The sequence below is a fragment of the Solanum stenotomum genome, chromosome 1 (genome assembly GCF_019186545.1).
Source record: "Solanum stenotomum isolate F172 chromosome 1, ASM1918654v1, whole genome shotgun sequence".
Lineage (NCBI taxonomy): Eukaryota > Viridiplantae > Streptophyta > Magnoliopsida > Solanales > Solanaceae > Solanum > Solanum stenotomum.
The window spans coordinates 54,378,480-54,398,304 of NC_064282.1; the positions used below are offsets into that span (position 1 = coordinate 54,378,480).

General features: G+C 35.3%; 1 protein-coding gene and 2 long non-coding RNA genes across 21 annotated transcripts in view; 2 read left to right on the top strand and 1 right to left on the bottom strand.

Annotated features, from left to right (window-relative positions):
- LOC125874677 (cullin-1) overlaps positions 1-19,825 on the bottom strand; it is a 141,669-nt gene that overhangs the window by 76,387 nt on the left and 45,457 nt on the right. For 3 of the 19 annotated variants that reach the window (XM_049555682.1, XM_049555690.1, XM_049555676.1), the window contains exon 16: positions 642-785. In XM_049555682.1, coding sequence (XP_049411639.1) covers positions 642-785 — 144 coding nt within the window. Of the gene's footprint in view, positions 1-53; positions 222-314; positions 534-641; positions 786-960; positions 1,123-1,195; positions 1,317-1,404; positions 1,461-1,567; positions 1,718-1,832; positions 1,920-1,992; positions 2,029-3,982; positions 4,046-4,126; positions 4,208-4,285; positions 4,376-4,529; positions 4,608-4,730; positions 4,935-5,014; positions 5,063-5,550; positions 5,737-6,549; positions 6,650-6,732; positions 7,064-13,725; positions 13,981-14,074; positions 14,293-14,396; positions 14,541-19,825 lie in introns of those variants that run through there. The other 16 variants (XM_049555766.1, XM_049555757.1, XM_049555744.1 and 13 more) reach the window with 13 other exon arrangements.
- Positions 1-19,825, top strand: part of LOC125874948 (uncharacterized) — a 103,534-nt gene that overhangs the window by 37,608 nt on the left and 46,101 nt on the right. The gene's annotated exons all lie outside the window — the stretch shown is intronic.
- LOC125874940 (uncharacterized) overlaps positions 1-19,825 on the top strand; it is an 80,308-nt gene that overhangs the window by 15,026 nt on the left and 45,457 nt on the right. The gene's annotated exons all lie outside the window — the stretch shown is intronic.

Sequence of the window (19,825 nt, forward strand, 5' to 3'; positions counted from 1 at the left end):
AACTTGAAAAACGAACTTTAAAATTGAGAAGTAGAAGTTTATCCTGGGGATACCTTGAATATCTGTCCCAACTGTTGAATGCATTCCATAACCAGTTGCTGGTAGGCAATTACTTTACGACTCCTCATAATACGCACAATTGAAGCATCTATAGCATACCGCCTATCCCTGTCAACGTCTTCAATTACCTTTTTCTTCTCATCAACAGGAGGGAGAGGTATCTGCATACCATTACAACAATATCCTTAAAAGGTCAGTAATGTAGTGCAACAATTCATAGTAGAAAGGCTAACCTTACTCATCATTAATTATACCTTCATCCTCCTCATTTTGTCAGTGAACTTTGAGTTGAACTCAAAGATATCAGTCGGAGAAATTGTTTTGGTGCTTGGCTCCTTGTTGAGAATCTTGTACTTCGCACATGAAAGGGAATGAAGAAGCCGAACAACATCATCATCTGATAGGTTTAATTGCATCATGATTTCCTGATAACTCAATCTATCTGATGCATTAAAGAGCAACAGAGCAGAAGCCTACGAAAAAGGAAGAAGTCTCAATCTCATTTTCTCATTGATAACATAATAGCAATATTTCAAATCAACTAAGCCTATCTGATTTCAAAAAGTAAGCCAAAAATCAACCTGATAAGTAGTGACAACGAGCTCAACAGTCTTCGGCTCAAAATTTCCATTTATGTTGCAAGTTCCCAAAGAGTATATCCACGTAAGTTTCCTGTCCTTCGTTTTTGTTTGATAAAACTCCTTGAATACTTCAACGCACCTAACCTGACAATGCGCAGCATAAAATGAATCAATGAAAGGACGTTTGAGAAGAAAAATGATTCAAGCAAAAAAACATGCATCATTCCTTGCCGAAAGAGAAGAACTTCAGCAAGAGGAACAAGGGTCAAAACCAAGATAAAATCAACATAATGCTAATTAACATATTGATATGATATACCATTTCTGCTGGGAGGTTGAGATCAAAAGACTTGTAGCTAGGCCAGAAGCAAGTAGTCAAGACAGTCACCGTCAAGTCAATTCCTGGATTTGCTATTGGATTATTGCTCAAATACTCCTCAAAGTTGCCTTGATTTTCCCTTGCCAATGTCAAATCTGTGACCTATAAGAAGAGAAGAAAAATGTCACCAGAGAACATAACCTCAAATTCAGCATAATTGATCTGGATATCTTACCATTCTCTCCATCTTTGATGTGAACTGCCCCCCACACTGCTGCTTCAACTTTCTTAGGACACTTCTTTCATGTTCATCATTGGCACTGTTATCAAATAACAACCGCCGGGCTAGCTTTCTCCTGGAAAAAAACGGAAGTCATAAACTTGTAACAGAGAAGAAGCAACTATTCAAGTAGTGGTTGAGATACACAGTAGAGGTAACTCTACCTATAGAATTCTGCAAACAAGTCCTTATCACTAATATAAGCTAGCAGGTTTACCACCTGCAAGTGAGATCTATTATCAGCTTTCTCCTGCTCCATTAGTACGAAGAAAAAGCAGATGCTCTTGAGAAAAAGAAGAGAAGGGGATCTATAGAGCAAGAGCTCACCTTCTCCAATATCTCTTCTAGGGCTTCATCACTCAATTTTTCACTCTCTCCTTTTTTGAGAATGACGTCGCAGAATGTGGCAAGAAGTTCAGTGCTTGAGCTACCAGCAACACCCTTGTTGCAGAAAAGTTCGAAAGCTTCTTCAAGTGCCTAGAAAGTGACAAAGAGGACATATGTTAGTAATTTACTTTTACCCTGATGCACAGACCTAATGCACAGAGTAGAACAATTAAATTAGACAACTATCCTTTGCTCCAACACATACCTTGTGAAAAAGTGTGTGGTTTTGGAAACAGTTATTCACATATGCCAAATATTTATCATGAAGCTCAATCACTTTCCAAACAAAAACCTGAAAATTCAGAAGTAAGTTAACCGCCGAAAACATATTCAAGGACCAGATAACAGATTTACTAAGGGATTACCTGTTCCTGCAAACCAACCACATCTCTCTTATCTGCCTGTAGAAGAACACTAGTTGATAAGAAAGAATGCAAGACATTGAGCAATTATATTAAATGCATTCACAAAGAAATACCAGTCTCATCCCTAAAAAGATAAAATGAATTAATTCTGACATTGTTCTAAACAGCATAAGGGGAAAAGTTAAGATACATAAAAGAAGGAAATGCAACAAAAGGCACTTGATGGGGGGGTTTTGCTTTAAAGAACATTACCATCTCTTTGAAGTAACATTCCCAACCACCAAAATTATCAATGATCATGTACTGAAGGATAAATAAAGTAAATGAAACAAAACAATCACTGAGATGAAGTCAAACTTTGTGACTTCATGCTTTTGATAGAAAAGAGAAGAGATGATGTTAAAAAGAAATCTCTGAACAAAACTCATCAAAAGCACTGGTAATTAAAATAAGCAGAATAGCAATATGCTACGAACAAGGGTTATGGTGGAGTGCTATGTACTCCTTACTCCTTAATCAGGACTCCGTTCGAGTTCCCTTGGTTACCGAGTCTCATTTATTACGGAGCGCTTTACCCCACTGTGAGACATTCCGGTGCGAATCCAGATTTACTCGAGCCCCAAATGCGGGTATTGAACACTGGGTGGGAACCCCCACCCCCAAAAAAAAACGAAGCAAAATGCTCTAATCAGCAATAAATAGCTAGTCTCACAAACTGACAACTCAAGATATGATACACAATATATTCTAGCAGTCATCTCCCCTTTTCAAGGGATTGCTGTTTTTTGAGAAAGCTCCCTGAACTTGTTGTCACTTTTTTCACTGAGTTTACAATCACTTTTTTCTTGATGTTTTGTGAAGCAGCACGAGCTTTCTAATGAATGGATTTCCCTTTCTCTAATATTTATATCAAGCATTTTCTAGGGACAAAACCCCCCACCCAAGCCACCCTAATGGTGTTGAACCTTCTTCTTTTTCATGCCTCTCAACAACTTTAACCCAGAAAACTAGTCTAGAACCATCAGGGACAACATCAAGCATGTACAACCCCACGTGCCTATCATTTATTATGAAAGATGGATGGATGTTGCCCTTCGCATTCATCCATAACTAATGATCAAGTTGCTCGGTTCACAATTTAATTCCCTGCATTCAATAATTCCCTCAACCATGTCGTCATATGTACCATTGCAACGCAGGACAATGGACACTGTCACCTTACTCAGAGAGTTCCACTTCCAACATTTTGAAGTCTCCTCCCATTCACCACCATAATCACCACTATATTCAGCAAACGACGTAATAAACCAGTAATGGTCGATGCTACTGCTCACTGCTTGATGATTGTAGAATACTAGAAAAAAGAAAACCACGGGGATAGATCTCTTACAGGTCAGATGAGCTACTAAAATGGTGAAATGTAAAAACAAAATGTCGCTGGAGAACGACTGGAAAGAGCTGCTAGAAAAATGAGCTTCTTCTACAATGGATGAAATATTTCGAGCTTCTACAACAATGGGGAACTACAATGGCTGATCTTGAGGAGGTTTTCCTCATGTGGAGTAATTTTCCAGTGAAATGCTTCAATTTTTTGCGGGAAAACAAGCTGGATGACAGAAAATTGGCAAGGAAGGAGAGATTTTGGTGGGTAAGAAACAGATTTTGTAATTTTTTAAAAATTTCTAAAATATTTATAGTAAGTGGTTAGTTTGTATTTTCTAAAACTTGGGTGGTAGGGGGTATTTGTATTTTCTAAAACTTGGGAGCTAGAGTAGATAGCTTTTAAACTTAAAGTATTGATGTCAGAAATGGTGTGCTAAAATATGAAATTAAGTTGATCAGACACTTGAACACAAGTAACTTAGCATGTTAAAATAGCAAAACTTCTAGTTTGACAAGTTCCAAATCAACTCAAAGTGTATAAACGCCAAATAAGGAAGAAACAAATTTCTCAAGACCAAAGAATTTGAAAAGGATAGATTGTACAAACCTTTTTGTTGCTAGCAGCATCTTCAGCCTGTTTTACCAAAGCTGTACCTTCAGCAGTAACATGCTGCATTCAGATTAAAAAGAAGGATATGTGAAGTAACTTATTGGTATACAATCGAGAATATGATGTCATGAGATCACAAACCTGCTTAAAAATATTGGCCACAGGGTCTAAGCCTTGAGGAATCTTAGAAAAGAGCCTATACATCCTTGATAAATCTTCTACCTAATAAAATAATCATGATTGTGTCAATTACTACAAATATAAAATTCGAAACGTGGTCAATAAGATGCTGCTAGCTACCTTATCATCTCTTAGTAATGCATGGCATCCAGAGTGCTCCTTCTCAAGAGGTTGAGTGCCATACACAGACAACAACTCATGTTGCACTTTCTGTAGAAAGGAGAGAGTAGTAAAGTTGCAACTAATTTAAAGTTGATAGACTAGATCCAGAAAAAAGATGTGAACAACAAAAACTGATAGCAACATCCTCCATCTTGAAGGCTAAAGTTCCAGTAAAGAAAAAAGATTAAGAGCTAGAACGAACCTCAAGCAACTTTGTCTCGCTGCTTGAATGGAGATAATGAGAGACCCTATCCTTCTCTCGTTCCAAGCACTCCTCAGCCTACAGTAACATTGACATGATTATGTAGGTTAACATATGGACATTAACCAGAAAAAGGATAGACAGAAGAAACAACAGGGCAAGAATGGCAGAATCAAGGGGTTGCATACGCGGTATACTAACTTTTAGCATATAATCTGAACATGAATCTTCGAGGATCCAGTTAGAAGCTTTGCAAGAATAATAAGCAGCAGTGTCCCTGAGCATTGCATCTTCAAAATCGTACTCATAATAATCCATCGACCCCATTCCCGTTTCAACAAATATATCTAGCACATTCTTTAGTAGAGCTCTGTCAATTTGCTCTCCCTCACGCTCTTGATCAATCTGGTTAGAGGAATGTTATTGCTCAATTAAAAGGAAAAAAGAAATGGTAGTGAGAACTCAAAGCAAGACAAAGGGGATACCAGAGATATAACAGCATCCCTGACTTTTCCATTCAACTCTTGGTAGACCTAAAATAGAAAACAGTGGCCCAGTAAGATATTACCTCTGCCTCAATTTATGTGATACCCTTTCTTTTTTAGTCAGTCCTCAAAAAAGGGACATCTACCCAAAATAAGTAACAATTTAAATTCACATTTCTTGTTTTACTTTATACTCACAAAGTTTCTATAGCTTACTTTATACCACAAGTTTCAAAATTCTTTCTTTTTCTCTTAAACTGCATGCCCAGTCAAACACCTTCACATAATTGGGATGCAGGGACTAAATGGTAACATCTTTTCGTAAAAGGACGTGGAAGCAGTTGAGTATACTGGCAAACTGAAAACCGAATTCTAGAATAGGCAAAACCCAGAAAACAGAATTAAAAAAAATCAATATAGAAGCCATGAGCTGAACTCAGTGCTTTGACCAAGGGATCAGGTGGAATGTTTTAATAGATGACAATAGAAACAGAAGTTTGATTGAAAGAGAAAAGAAAAGGAGAACCATAAATTACCTGATCGCAGAAGCAAGTTAGTCCAACTTTATTAAGGTCCGGCAGAGATCTCCGGGCAATGAAATAGCGGTCAAGATAATGGAAGAATCTCGACAACCATCTGACCATGACCTTATGATTTGACCACCTTTTTACCAGCTCTCGCAACATGAACTCGTCATGTTTTTCTCTCAAAGAAGGCAATACCTATTTTGAAATTGAATTGCAGTGTCAAATTTAGAGAAGGTAGAATTATTTGGAGAAACAAAAATTAGGTAAACAAACTTTAAGCCAAATTTGAGTTTTCATCATTTTAAACTCCTAAGCAAAATTGCATGCCTAAAATACCATACAAAAAGATCCATGAAATTTAGCTGTGTTTTGAAACTTCTATCCACTTTCCCCGTATCCTTTTCTTAATATTCTATGGGATGAAGAAGCAGCAAGAGCAGCCTTTCTAAATTTGAATCTCATGATAGAGGGAATAAAACTAAAAGATAATATGCCTCTTGGGAAAGCAATGCTTGAATTACGTTCAGATCCCATAAAAATGTTGATACTTGCACATGGATCCTTATTAAATAAAATAATAGAGGGCATAAAATAAAATCACAGAGGGAACCACGGAAACTACCAATACTAACCCCACTTTGTTTACATCACTAAAATCGAAAAATAAAACAGCAACAAAGGGCTCACCAGACTAATGATTTTCTGTTTCTTTAGTACAGAAATCATTTCTATAAGTTCCAAACATTCCAGAATGATACATAGAGAGCAAACAATCAAGAATGGTACATGGATATACAAACATCAAAGAATTATTAAGAATAATACTTCTTCAATTCTCTCCTATGTGGTTTGCGAGCTATTGCATAGGAGCGGGGGTTTTACCGGCTGCGGGTTTCCCTTGTCATCAAAAAAAATACTTCTTCAATTCTTTTTTTTCTTGTTTTATTGTAGTACCTTGTTTAATTTCTACTAAAGTGAAATGCTTATGAAAACTGCAGCTACCCTTACCGTTGTTGTGAAATATTCTTCAAAAGGTTCACGATATTTGTCATACAGCTGTTGAGAATAATCATGTGGGGGCCTCTGAGTACACATGTTGTAAATTGTCCTGTTAGTAGAATTAAGGAAACAAAAGGTGAATCAAATCCAAGTTATCTACATGCCTAACAATGTGGGAGTCTAAAAGGATACGTATACAGCATAATATAGTCCTCTGGGCTGAACTGAGGCTCAGGCAGCCCTTCTAGTATGTTCTTCAATTTTGTAATGCCCCTTTGCATGAAGTCCCATCCATGTTTCAGATCGATTATGCTACCTTGGTTCATTGTGATTTCAATATCCTCGCAATTTAACAGAATGCAACCCTACACAAATTCCAAACACCTGTGGCCCTGTTCCCAAACTAAATAACATCACCAACTAAACTCAACAAAAGCTAGTATGAAAATCAAGCAATTTATAAGCCAGTCAGAAAATCAAATCACATTGATATTTGACTTTACTGTTGAGATAAGCGAACAAATGACTGAAAAAATGATCTTATTAAATACCAAAGTGTGATGTTGGACAGGCTACAAACTTGGCTGTATCCTTGTAATATGGACCAGAATACTTGGGTTTCAAGGCATCAAAGTGGGGTGCTGTTAAGGAGCGATGCATACTAAGAATCGCACAAGTACCTTGAGCCATTTCTGGGTCTCACTATAGAAAGGGTAGTAGAATATGACTAAAAATCAAGACAGGAAACAGGACTACTATTGGAGGCTTAAATTCAAGTAAAACAAAGAGGAGAGAAGATTAAGGAGCACAAGAATAGAATAAATAATAAAGGAGCGAATAAAAGTTCACTAACTGGAAATGTTCCGAATTACCACAGTTATAGATAATTGGAAAAGGTAGTGGGTATTTTATTGGTTCAGTGTGATCTTGGTCTTCTAAAGATTCTTTACCACTCTAAATTGGATATTTAGTTGGGTGTATAGGACTTTCAGTATAATGAATTATCAAGAACAAATGAACCATTTACGTAACTAAACAAGTCCAAACTCCAAAATTTTAGAAGTGCTGAGATAAGCATAAAGTTAAAGTACATGTCACAAAAAAAAGCCTTCGAGAGAGCTCCACAAGTGTAGAATAATATGCAGCAGAGACTACCTACATTGAGCCAAAATAAAAACCCTAAGTAATTACCTCATCCGCTATTGATATTTACTTGCCAGCTAATCATCTAAGCTCATGATTCATTACAAAATAACTCACAGGTATAACTCAATATTCATGTGAGCTTACTTTTTATTCATGCTTATTGCTCGGTGAAAAGAAATTCTATTCTAAGTACTATTTAGGGATTGATTCAACAATTGTTTTGCAAGCTCTTAACGTCTTTTGCCCTGGAAAGAGGCACTTTTCAGGAAACTGCAGTTATTGGACCAGTACCCACACGGTAACAACATTTTGGTGGCATGAGACATGTCGGCTGGTATCATATAATACATCTCTAAGCACATTCAACGTAATTGATTGATTCCTCACGGTTCTGACTTGGTTCCCCAAGACCCTGACTTGATAGGAATTCCACAAGAACTAAGTTTCACCAAGTGATTCCTAGGACCTAGATAAACTAGAGTTACAAAAATTGCACACTTTGCCCTAAAAGACATGTACTTCTAAAATCTTTTCTGGGTTGCATAAAAAAAAACGCATACAACATTTTCCAATAATGTATATAAATCAATAAGTAAATAAAACTGAGAATACCAAAAGAAAATACTCATTGTTATAGAATGTATATAGACTTAATCTTAGTAATATACATAGTTATATATAGGCAGTAGATTTATAGGGATCACTGCAGCTCTATGGGAATCACTCTTAATTTCTTTCTTTAGTTAGCACCTTATGTATTGTATTTATTCATTGTTCACCTACTGGAATAAGAATAAGATCTTCCATTCAATTACATGGTATCAGAGCTTATAGGATCGTTTCGTTTTGGCTGTGTTACGGAAGAAGTTTGGATTTCTATTCCACTGATTTAAAGTGGTCAGTCTACTATCACCACCACAGAAGGAGGCGGAGTATATTTTCCGGCCAAACCAGTCTTCACCGGCATCTGGTTGTGAAGCGAGTGGTTGCCATGCACCGCTTATACAGTTCTTTTATTCATCACGCACCGGCACGTGAAGGTGCGTGTCTGGCTGAATTGATTGGGTCTTAAATTTCCGGCATCGGCATGTATTTCTAGCGATTCTCAAGTCTGTTTTGGTGTTAAAATACAATCTAGAAACGTATTTCTGGCGAATGTCAAGTCTGTTCTGGTGTTAAAATACAATCTGGAAAGTCTGTTCGTCCCTTCTCAGGTCTATTCTGGTGTTAAAATACAATCTGGAAAGTTCGTTCGTCACTTCCAGGTTCGTTTCTATTCTGCGTCACTGAATCTGGTTTGTGATTTGTGGCTTCTAGCTTCTACTTACATTTCATATAATTGGTGTTTTTTTATCATAAGCTGCGGTTCAGGATTTCTTTCTTTGAACTACTTGCTTGGGTATTTGATTGTTCACTATGTGCTCTTGTCTACTGGTAAAGTACTCAGTTCCTTTATTTTGGGTGGACAATTGGTTTCTTAGTTGATAAAACCATTTTTAGACTTTGTTCATCTGTATTTGTGGGGTCACATACACTCTTCTGGTTATATTTTTTGTTGATGAGTTCTTGTGCTGCTAAAATATTTGGAGAGAATGACTAAAATTGTGGCTCATATGTCTTCGGATAAAAGAATTTTGATTTCGGCGAAAGAGTTTGCAAAATTCTCACAATATCAAAAATTACAAAAAGAATCTATTTCAGTTACTACCCTTGTTGAATCAGGAAAAGCATATCTTATATCCTCTTCGAAAATCACATGACAGGTAATCCTAACATATATTCTAGCTTTCGATCACATGGAGCACTCTCTCCTGTGAGAGTTGCTGATGGTTCAATCTGTAATATTATAGGATCTGGGACTGTAAAACCAACTTCTTCCATTACCTTGTCATATGTATTAGATCTACCAAAGTTAGCCTTTAATTTGATGTTTGTTAATAAGCTTACCAAAGACCTAGGCTGTTATATCTCATTTTTTGCCGGTCATTGTTTGTTTCGTGATCTGAAGACAAATAAAGTTATTGGTAAAGGACATGTATCTGATAGTCTCTACATTCTTGATGAATATTGAGAGCCTCGATTTGTTGCCTACTCTTGTGTCGTGTCTCCATTTGAGGCACATTGTCGATTAGGGCATCCTTCTTTGCATATGTTGAAGAAGCTCTGTCCTCAGTTTTAGAATATTCCTTCACTAGATTGTGAGTCATGTCAATTTGTCAAACACCATTGTAGCTCAACAAATCCAAGGGTTAAAAAGCGGGTGGAGTCGATTTTTGAGTTAGTTCATGTTGATGTTTGGGGACCTTGTCCTGTTGTTTCCAAAACTGGACATAAGTATTTTGTCACATTTGTGGATGATTTCTCTCGAATGACTTAGATTTACTTTATGAAGAGTCGTTCTGAAGTGTTTACTCACTTTTGTGCTTTTTGTGCTGAAGTCAAAACTCAGTTCAATACTTCAGTGCGTAGTCTAAGGAGTGATAATGCTAAAGAATATATGTCAGAATTGTTTTAGTCCTACATGAGACAACATGGTATTCTCCATCAAACTTCATGTGTTATTCTATTAAGCTTGGTAAATACTTGGTGTCAAATGATGTGGTATTTTCAGAGACCACCATTCTTCTATCCACCTCCCATTTCTACAACTCAAAAGGAGGAAGATGAGTAGTTAGTCTATGAGGTTGCTCGGGTTTTGACAGAACAATCAAATAATGTTCTTCAATCTCCTAGTTCCCCTATTGAACACCAATTAACTATTGGGCCTACAACTTCTGCTCCAGCAAGACCACCAATTGTGCAAGTTTATTCGAGGAGACGAGAGATCAACGATACATGTTCTGCACCGGTTCCTCTGTTATCAAATCTTTCTTCACCCGATCCTTCAGAGAATTTGGATCTCCCTATTGCTCTTCGCAAAGATAAAAGGACTTGACAATCCACATATCCCATTGTTAATTTTGTTTTCTATGATTGCTTATCCTCTATGTCGAGGTCCTTGGTTGCTTCTTTAGACTCCATCTCTATACCCAAAACAGTGAAGGAAGCTTTGAACCATCCTCGATGGTATAATGCGATGTTTGAGGAAATACACGCCTTAGAGGAAAATCACACGTGGGATTTGGTGGATTTACCTAGCACAAAGAAACTAGTGGGATGTACGTGGGTGTTCACAGTTAAAGTTAATCTAGATGGTTTTGTGGCAAGACTTAAGGCTAGGCTTATAGCTAAAGGGTATGCTCAAACTTATGGAGTGGATTATTCAGACGTTTTCTCTTCAGTTGCCAAACTTACTTTTGTCCGCTTGTTCATTTCTTTAGCTGCTTCTGAGAATTGGCTTTTACATTAGTTGGATATCAAAAATGCATTCTTTTATGGTGATCTTCAAGAGGAAGTATATATGGAGCAACCACTTGGTTTTGTTGCTCAGGGAGTATGGGAGAGTCTGTTATTTGAAGAAGTCTTTGTATGGCTTGAAACAGAGTCTCTGAGCTTAGTTTGGGAAGTTCGGTAAGGTAGTCCTGGAGTTTGGGATGAAAATGAGCAAATGTGATCACTCAGTCTTTCTACTAACAATCAAAAGTTGGCACTATCCTGCTGGTTGTGTATGTTGATGACATTGTCATCACAGGAAGTGATTATGCGAGGATCTCTTCCCTCAAATCCTTATGGCATACTAGGTTTCATACGAAAGGCTTGGGTCAGTTGAAATACTTTTTGGGTATAGAGGTGAATAGAAACAAGAAGGGAATATCTTTGTCTCAGAGAAAGTATATTCTTGATCTTCTTGCAGACACTGGAAAGTTGGCAGCTAAACCTTGCAGTACTACAATGGCTCCCAATGTGCAGCTTATGAAAGATGACGGTGACCCCTTTGATGATCCTGAGAGATACATGAGGTTAGTTGGGAAGTTAAACTACCTTGTTATGACTCGTCCAGACATTGCTTTTGCAGTAAGTGTTGTTAGCCAGTTTATGTCCTCGCCTACAGCCAAACACTGGGCAACTTTGGGACAAATTTTATGTTACTTGAAAGGAGCCCCTGGACTTGGGCTTTATATAGCAATCACAATCATACTTGTGTTGAGTGTTTTGCAGATGCTGACTATGTTGGATCCAAAATTGACATGAGATCAACTATAGGCTATTATGTCTTTGTTGGAGGGAACCTAGTTTCATAGAGGAGTAAGAAGCAAAGTGTTGTATCTCAATCCAGTGCAGAATCTAAGTACAAAGCTATGTCACAGTCTACATATGAGATTTTGTGGATACATCATCTTCTAACTGAAATTGGGTTGGAACATCACACACCAGCAAAACTTTGGTGTGATAATCAAGCTAACCTGCATATTGCCTCAAATTCGGTGTGTCATGAAAGAACTAAACACATTGAGGTTGACTGTCATTTTATTCGTGAGAAGATTCAGGAAAACTTGATTTCCACTAGCTACGTGAAGATAGGAGAGCAAGTAGTTGATTTGCTCACAAAGGCGTTGAATGGAACTCGAGTTGATTATCTTTGTAACAAGCTGGGCATGATCAACATTTATGCTCCAAGTTGAGAGGGAGTGTTAATCTTAGTAATATACATAGCTATATATGGGCAGCAGATTTATAGGGATCACTGCAGATCTATAGGAATCACTCTTAATTTCTTTCCTTAGTTAGCACCTTATGTATTGTATTTATTCACTGTTCACCTACTGGAAGAAGAAAAAGCTCTTCCATTAAATTACACTTATCAAAGACACTGAAAAGCTAAGTTGCTCGGATCCTTCAAAAACCACTATTTTTGGAGGATCTGACGCACACCTGTTGACATTTTTGAAGAGTCCAAACAACATAGCTGAAAAATCTAAAGTTTCAGTCAGTTAACGAAATAAAACAAAGTTCTGGAATCAGTTGTTCCTATTGAATTTCTAGTTTACATGGATGTCGTTAGTTGCAACAAAGAATGAACCAAAAATTAAACTCAAACCTACCAGTAATGAACACTAAACCTCCACTATACCTGATTTCAAAAGGACAAAACACTCGTGCTCAGATCAACTATAGAGAAATAAAAAGCATAAACTAGTCAATCAATCACAACTCTTAACGTCGCAAAATCAACCACAACAAAACAACACAATTTCTTTTTTTGAAATTAAACAAAACAACACAATTTTAATAGCTACCGGAAACAAAATCAATAACAGGATCAATCTGAAGCAAAGGGAGATCCAATTAAACCAAAACAATCACATCAAATATGCATCATAGGTATATACATACATGGGAACAATGTACATCAAATCGCAGCTCACAGTTTAACCGAAAAATATACCTGTGATGTCACCGGAAAGTGAAGGAATTTTCCGAAAAGGGTGATCAGAGAGTTAGACCTGATGAGGGAAAAAGACGGAGTTGGCAGCTATCTGGCATTGGGTGTATTGGGATCTAGAAATATTTTGTGATGAACGTACAGGAAAACCCTCTTTGGATTTGCCAAAGATCTTTGGAATTCATTTATTTCTCTCAGAGGTGGCTTGCTTTGGTTTTGGTGCATTTCATGTAACAGGCCTGTATGGTCCCAAAATATGGGTGTCCGATCCTTATGGACTAACGGGAAAAATACAACCTGTAAATCCAGCGTGGAACCATTATGACAAGAAAAGAATAGGGTGATTTGTGAATCTTTTTCCCCTTTTATGTGTTTTTCCTGTTTCCTCGAAAACCCCCTTATACTTCAAACTATTTCCATTTTTGCCACGGTAATTTCTTGGTTTTTCATTCAGGGTTATTGCAAATTTATCGCTACTATTTTTGGGTTTTATGCATATTTACCTCAACTGCTTGAGTACTCTCCTTTTTCTTTTTTGAGAATGTCGTGAAGTAAAAGTAGACGGCATTCTCAATAAATGAAACAAAAAAAGAAAAAGAGTACTCAAGCAGTTGAGGTAAAAATGCATAAAACCCAAAAATAGTAGGGATAAATTTGCAATAACCCTGAATGAAAAACCAAGAAATTACCTTGGCAAAAATGGAAATAGTGAGAATTTGTGTATGTTTTCCACATTTTCTATATTTGATTGGTCAAAATGTTTGAAAAATATTTTCTCTAGGAAAATGACTTTCCTAATGAATATATGGAAAACGAGTTGCATAAGTGACACTGCGACATTCCAAGTTTATTGTCTCCTCTTACCCACCCAATCCCCCACCCCCACTACTTGAAGCATCTATAGCATACCGCCTATCCTTGTCAATGTCTTCAATTACCGTTTTCTTCTCATCAACAGGAGGGAGAGGTATCTGCATACCATTACAGCAATATCCTCACGGGGTCAGTAATGTGGTGCAACAATTCATAGTACAAAGGCTAACCGTACTCATCATTAATCAATACCTTGATCCTCCTCATTTTGTCAGTGAACTTTGAGTTGAACTCAAAGACATCAGTCGGAGAAATTGTTTTGGTGTTTGACTCCTTGTTGAGAATCTTGCACTTCACACTTGAAAGGGAATGAAGAAGCCGAACAACATCATCATCTGATAGTTTAATTGTATCATGAATTCCTGATAACTCAATCTATCTGATGCATTAAAGAGTAGCAGAGCAGAAGCCTACGAGGAAGAAGTGTCAATCTCATTTTCTCATTGATAACGTAATAAAAATGTTTCAAATTAACTAAGCCTATCCAATTTCAATAAGTAAGACAACAGTCAACCTGATAGGTAGTGACAACGAGCTCAATAGTCTTTGGCTCAAAATTTCCATTCATGTTGCAAGTTCCCAAAGAGTATATCCATGTAAGTTTCCTATGCTTTGTTTTTGTTTGATACAACTCCTTGAATACTTCAACGCACCTAACCTGACAATGTGCAGCATAAAATGAATCAATGACAGGATGTTTGAGAAGAAAAATGATTCAACATGCATCATTCTTTGCCTAAAGAGAAGAACTACAGCAAGAGGAATAAGGGTCAAACAAAGATAAAATCAACTGCATAATGCCAATTAACATATTGATATGATATGCCATTTCAGCTGGGAGGTTGAGATCAAAAGACTTGTAGCTAGGCCAGAAGCCAGTAGTCAAGACAGTCACTGTCAAGTCAATTCCTGGATTTGCTATTGGATTATTGCTCAAATACTCCTCAAAGCTGCCTTGATTTTTCCTTGCCAATATCAAATATGTGACCTATAGAAAGAGAAGAAGAATGTCACCAGAGAACATAGCCTCAAATTCAGCATAGTTGATCTGGATAGCTTACCATTCCCTCCATCTTTGATGTGAACTGTCCCCCACACTGCTGCTTCAACTTTGTTAGGATACTTCTCTCATTGGCACTCTTATCAAATAACAGAGAAGAAGCTACTATTCAAGTAGTGGTTGAGATACACACTAGAGGTAACTCTACCTATAGAATTCTGCAAACAAGTCTTTATCACTAATATAAACTAGCAGCTACACTACCTGCAAGTGAGATCTATTATCAGCTTTCTCCTACTCTAGTATTATGAAGAAAAAGCAGATGCTCTAGAGGAAAAAGAAGAGAAGGGGATCTATAGAGCAATTTACTTTTACCCAAATGCATAGAGTACGACAATTAAATTAGATAACTATCGTTGAGAAACAGTTATTCACATAGTCCAAATATTTATCATGAAGCTCAATCACTTTCCGAACAAAAACTGAAAATTCAGAAGTAAGTCCATCAACGAAAACATATTAAAGGAACTAAGGGATTACCTGTTCCTTCAAACCAACCACATCTCTCTTATATGCCTGTTGAGGAAGAACACTAGTTGAATGCAAAACATTGAGCAGTTATATTAAATGAATTCAAAAAGAAATAAGTACCAGTCTCATCTATGAAAAATGAATTAATTTTGAAATTGTTCTAACCAGCACAAGGGGAAAAGTTTTTAAAATACATAAAACTTGTTGGTTCCCTAAGCAAATGCTCATATGCATTTATTTTTTTTAAGATAAATATTTTGGGCTTAAAGCCCACTTAATGTTTGAAGGCTATCATAATGAATAGGCAGAAGGTAAAGTATTGTAAATTGGGTTAATGGCCTGATTAAACATTAAAACATTTGGGCTTAAAGCCCATTTAATTTTTGAGGGTTACATTAATGAATGGAAAAATTACAGAAATCCCACCTTTTAGTTTACTTATTACCATTATCCCCTATAAGTTTTACAAATCTCCAAAATCCCTCATTTTCGCGCATCAGATTAGTGTATCTCGCGCATCATATTAGTGTATCATGTATAAAATGTACATCAGATTAGTGTATCATATATAAAATGTACATCAGATTAGTGTATCATGTATAAAATGTAATGTATCTTACTTAACGATTAATGTATCTCGCTCATCAGTTTAATGTATCAACATTTATATTATTGTATTCGTTTGAGAGATTTCTGTAATTATAAACTTTTAAGGGATAGATTGTAATTTTATCTTAAAAGTATGTGATTTCTGTAATTTGCCCATGAATGAATAAGCAGAAGGCCCACTTTCAGAAGTATTGTAGATTGGGCTAATGGCCTGATTAAATTAAGGGGAAATTACGCGGATGATCAAACATATACTAGTTAATTAGCTAATATAATTATAGTTTGAATTAATTACGATTCGCAACTCAATTGTAGCTATAATTACGTGTGTCTGTCTCCTTTCTTCCTATCTCTCGCCTCTTTCCTCACTTATACATATACAATACAAATACAAATTATACATATACATATATAATTATATGACAAATATACTAATGCAATTGCCTCTCTCCATTCTATGCGTTCTCTCGCTCGCCTCTCTCCTCCCTCTCCCAATCTCACTCACTAGATATACAAATATATATGTACATCGGTTACATATATACAATTATCTGACAGATATACATATACAACTCGCCTCTCTCCACTGTCTGCCCTCTCTCGCTCGCCTTTCTCCTCCCTCTCCCAATATCTCTCACCTCTCTTCTCCCTCTAATATGTAGCTACTAGCTACGAATCGTAATTAGCAAACTATAACTATGAAACCTAATTAAAATGATTTTAGTGGCTATTTGTGAAAGTTCCTATTAAAGTAATTTGGTAAAACTAATATTTCCTTTCTTCCTTCATTCATTCATTCATTCATTCATGATACCATAACAATATATACATATACTCATATGGTATCATTAAGATTTTCTACATTCATTCATGTGCAACCAGCTCATTCCTCAATGATACCAACCCATAAGACATAATCCATTGGTGGCCTCTTAAAGTTGGCACGATGTTTCACTTAGACACCTTAACTGGACGATGTTCATTTTAGACACCTTATGTAGGATCCCGTTGTGTCATTTTGACACCTTTTTTAATATCAACAAAAACATATAATGTGTATATATTACACTCGCAGATGATGTGTAAGTGACGAATTAAACCATGACATTTATCATTTATGTCAAAAGTAATTTTAAATAATTAATGTTGAATAAAAATAAAAACTGACCATTAAATTAATGACACATACTATTTTTCCCCAAATAATTACAAAATAAAATAAACTCCTCAAATAATAACAAAATAAAATAAAATTTAAACTACCCTGACAACCCCAAATCCCCACCCCATCGTCTTCTCCAAACCCCCCACCCACCCACCCCCACCCCCAAACCCGATCGCCTTCTGCAACCACCCCCAACGCTTTCTCCTCCAACCCCTTTTTGTAGAACGTTGTGCAACCAGTTGATTTTTTCTTATCTCCAAATAATCCCCCAGCTGCCCCCAGCACAAAGAATTTAATGAATAATTCCATCATTTTTGTTGAAACCTTCATTTACAATGGATGAGATTTAACTTGGAGAAAAATGGTGGTTGAAAATGGAGAAAAAGAAATAATAAATTAAAAAGTAACTAAATAACCACTTCACGCGCCTACCAATGAGTGTATCACACTCATTATGCCATGTAAGTAAAAAGTGTCAAAATGACACAGTGAGATTCTACCTGAAGTGTCTAAAATGAATATCGCTCAATTAAGGTGTCTAAGTGAAACATTGTGCCAACTTTAGGGGGCAACCAATGGGTTAGGCCAACACATTATATATATATAATAGCATGGTATCATAGACTAATGAACAGTCCTTCGAGGGATGAATTCATGATTTCTCAATGATACCATCACAACATATGTAGAATGAATGACTATTTAATATATTGGAACACACCTTAGATCATGTATAATATTGTTATAGTATATGAATATATTGTTGTGGCAACGCTAAGGTTTATTTCATTCATTCATTTACAAAATTACTCATTACTTAATGATACCATAAGAATATATTCATATATTGGGTATCATTAAGGTTTCTTACCACCATTCATGTACATCTAACTCATTTCTCGATGATACCATCACAACATATCATATATTAACATGGTATCATTAAGAACCATTTCATATATTCATATACTGCTATGGTAGCATTGAGGTTTCCTACAACCAACTCATTTCTCAACGGTACCATTACGACATATCATATACTGATATGATATCATTAAGGATTGTTTTATATATTCATATACTGATTTGGTATCATTAAGGATTCCTATAATTGTTGATGTACAACCAACTCATTCCTCAATGATATCATCACAACATATAATATACTGACATGTATCATTAAGTATTGTTCTCATAGATTCATATATTGTTATGGTATCATTGAGTACTCTTTTCATATATTCATATATTGTTATGGTATTATTAAGGTTTCCGACAACTATTCATGTACAACCAACTCATTTCTCAATGATTTCATCACAACATATCATATACTGATATGGTATCATTTAGGACAGAAGCAAAAAAATCAAATACCGAATGTTGTGGGAAGAAAAGTAAAATGACACATAATTCTATATGTATTTTTAAGAAAACCACACTAAATGTCAAATGTAGTTTATACAGACCCAAAATCACATAATTATGTATTTTTCATATTTAGTTATTATTGTAGTCTAGTTGTTTGTTTTTATTACTATGAAAGTAGTTTTTTGTATTTATTTTATTTTCTTAAAAAAGGTAAAATATAAAAAGAGAACAAAAAATTAAAACATGATAAACTAACAAAAAAGGGGGAAAGGACAAAAAAAAAAGACGGAGAAATAAACAAATAATAAAAATATTATCAAATTGTATCTCTAATAAAGGATAAAATGAAAAAAAGAATAAAATTATTAATGAGAAAAGAAAAAAAAATAAAAAAAATAAAAAAAGTGATGATCAAAAATGATTTATTTTATTTTCTTAAAAGGGTAAAAATATAGAAAGAAAAAAAAAAGAAAAAGAAGAAGATGAACTAATACAAAAAAGAAAAAAAAGAAGATAAAAATGTTACAAAATGGTATTTCTAATAAAGGATAATATGGAAAAAGGAATAAAAATAATAAATGAGAAAAGAATAAAAGATAAAATTAAAATAATAAATAAGAAAAGAACAAAAGTAATTTATTTTATTTTCTAAAAAGGTAAAATTATAGAAAGAGAAAAAAAATTAAAAAGAAGATAAACTAACAAAATTTTTAAAAAAAAATTAAATGATATCTCTAATAAAGAATAACATAAAAAGAATAAAAATAATAAAAGAAATAATAAAAATAATAAATGAGAAAGAATAAAAGTAATTAATGATAGGATAAAGAAAGAATAAAAGTAATTAATGATAGGATAAAAATAAAAAATGAGAAAAAAGAAGGGAAAATTACGTGAAAAGACCATCCTTAAGACTTAACTACATAAATAATAGTACTTATTCAGTATTACAAATATGAAAAGTGTTACAAATCCACTTAATTGTGTGGATGTTTCTCTTAATTCATCTCTAACATAATGTATGTATTTATTGTATTTATTATAGTTGTACTAACGTATTTGGTTAAAGGATGAAAACATGTGTTTTCTAAATCCTATAAAAGGGTAGTCTTTTCACCCTTGTGAGAACATACTTGAAGAGTTTTAAATAATATTCTCCACTCCATACTTCTCATCACAATTTGTCTTCCTTACTTGTTTAGTATTATTATACTCATTTTACAACACATTATCAACACGAGTTTCTAACCAATTAAGACATACTTAA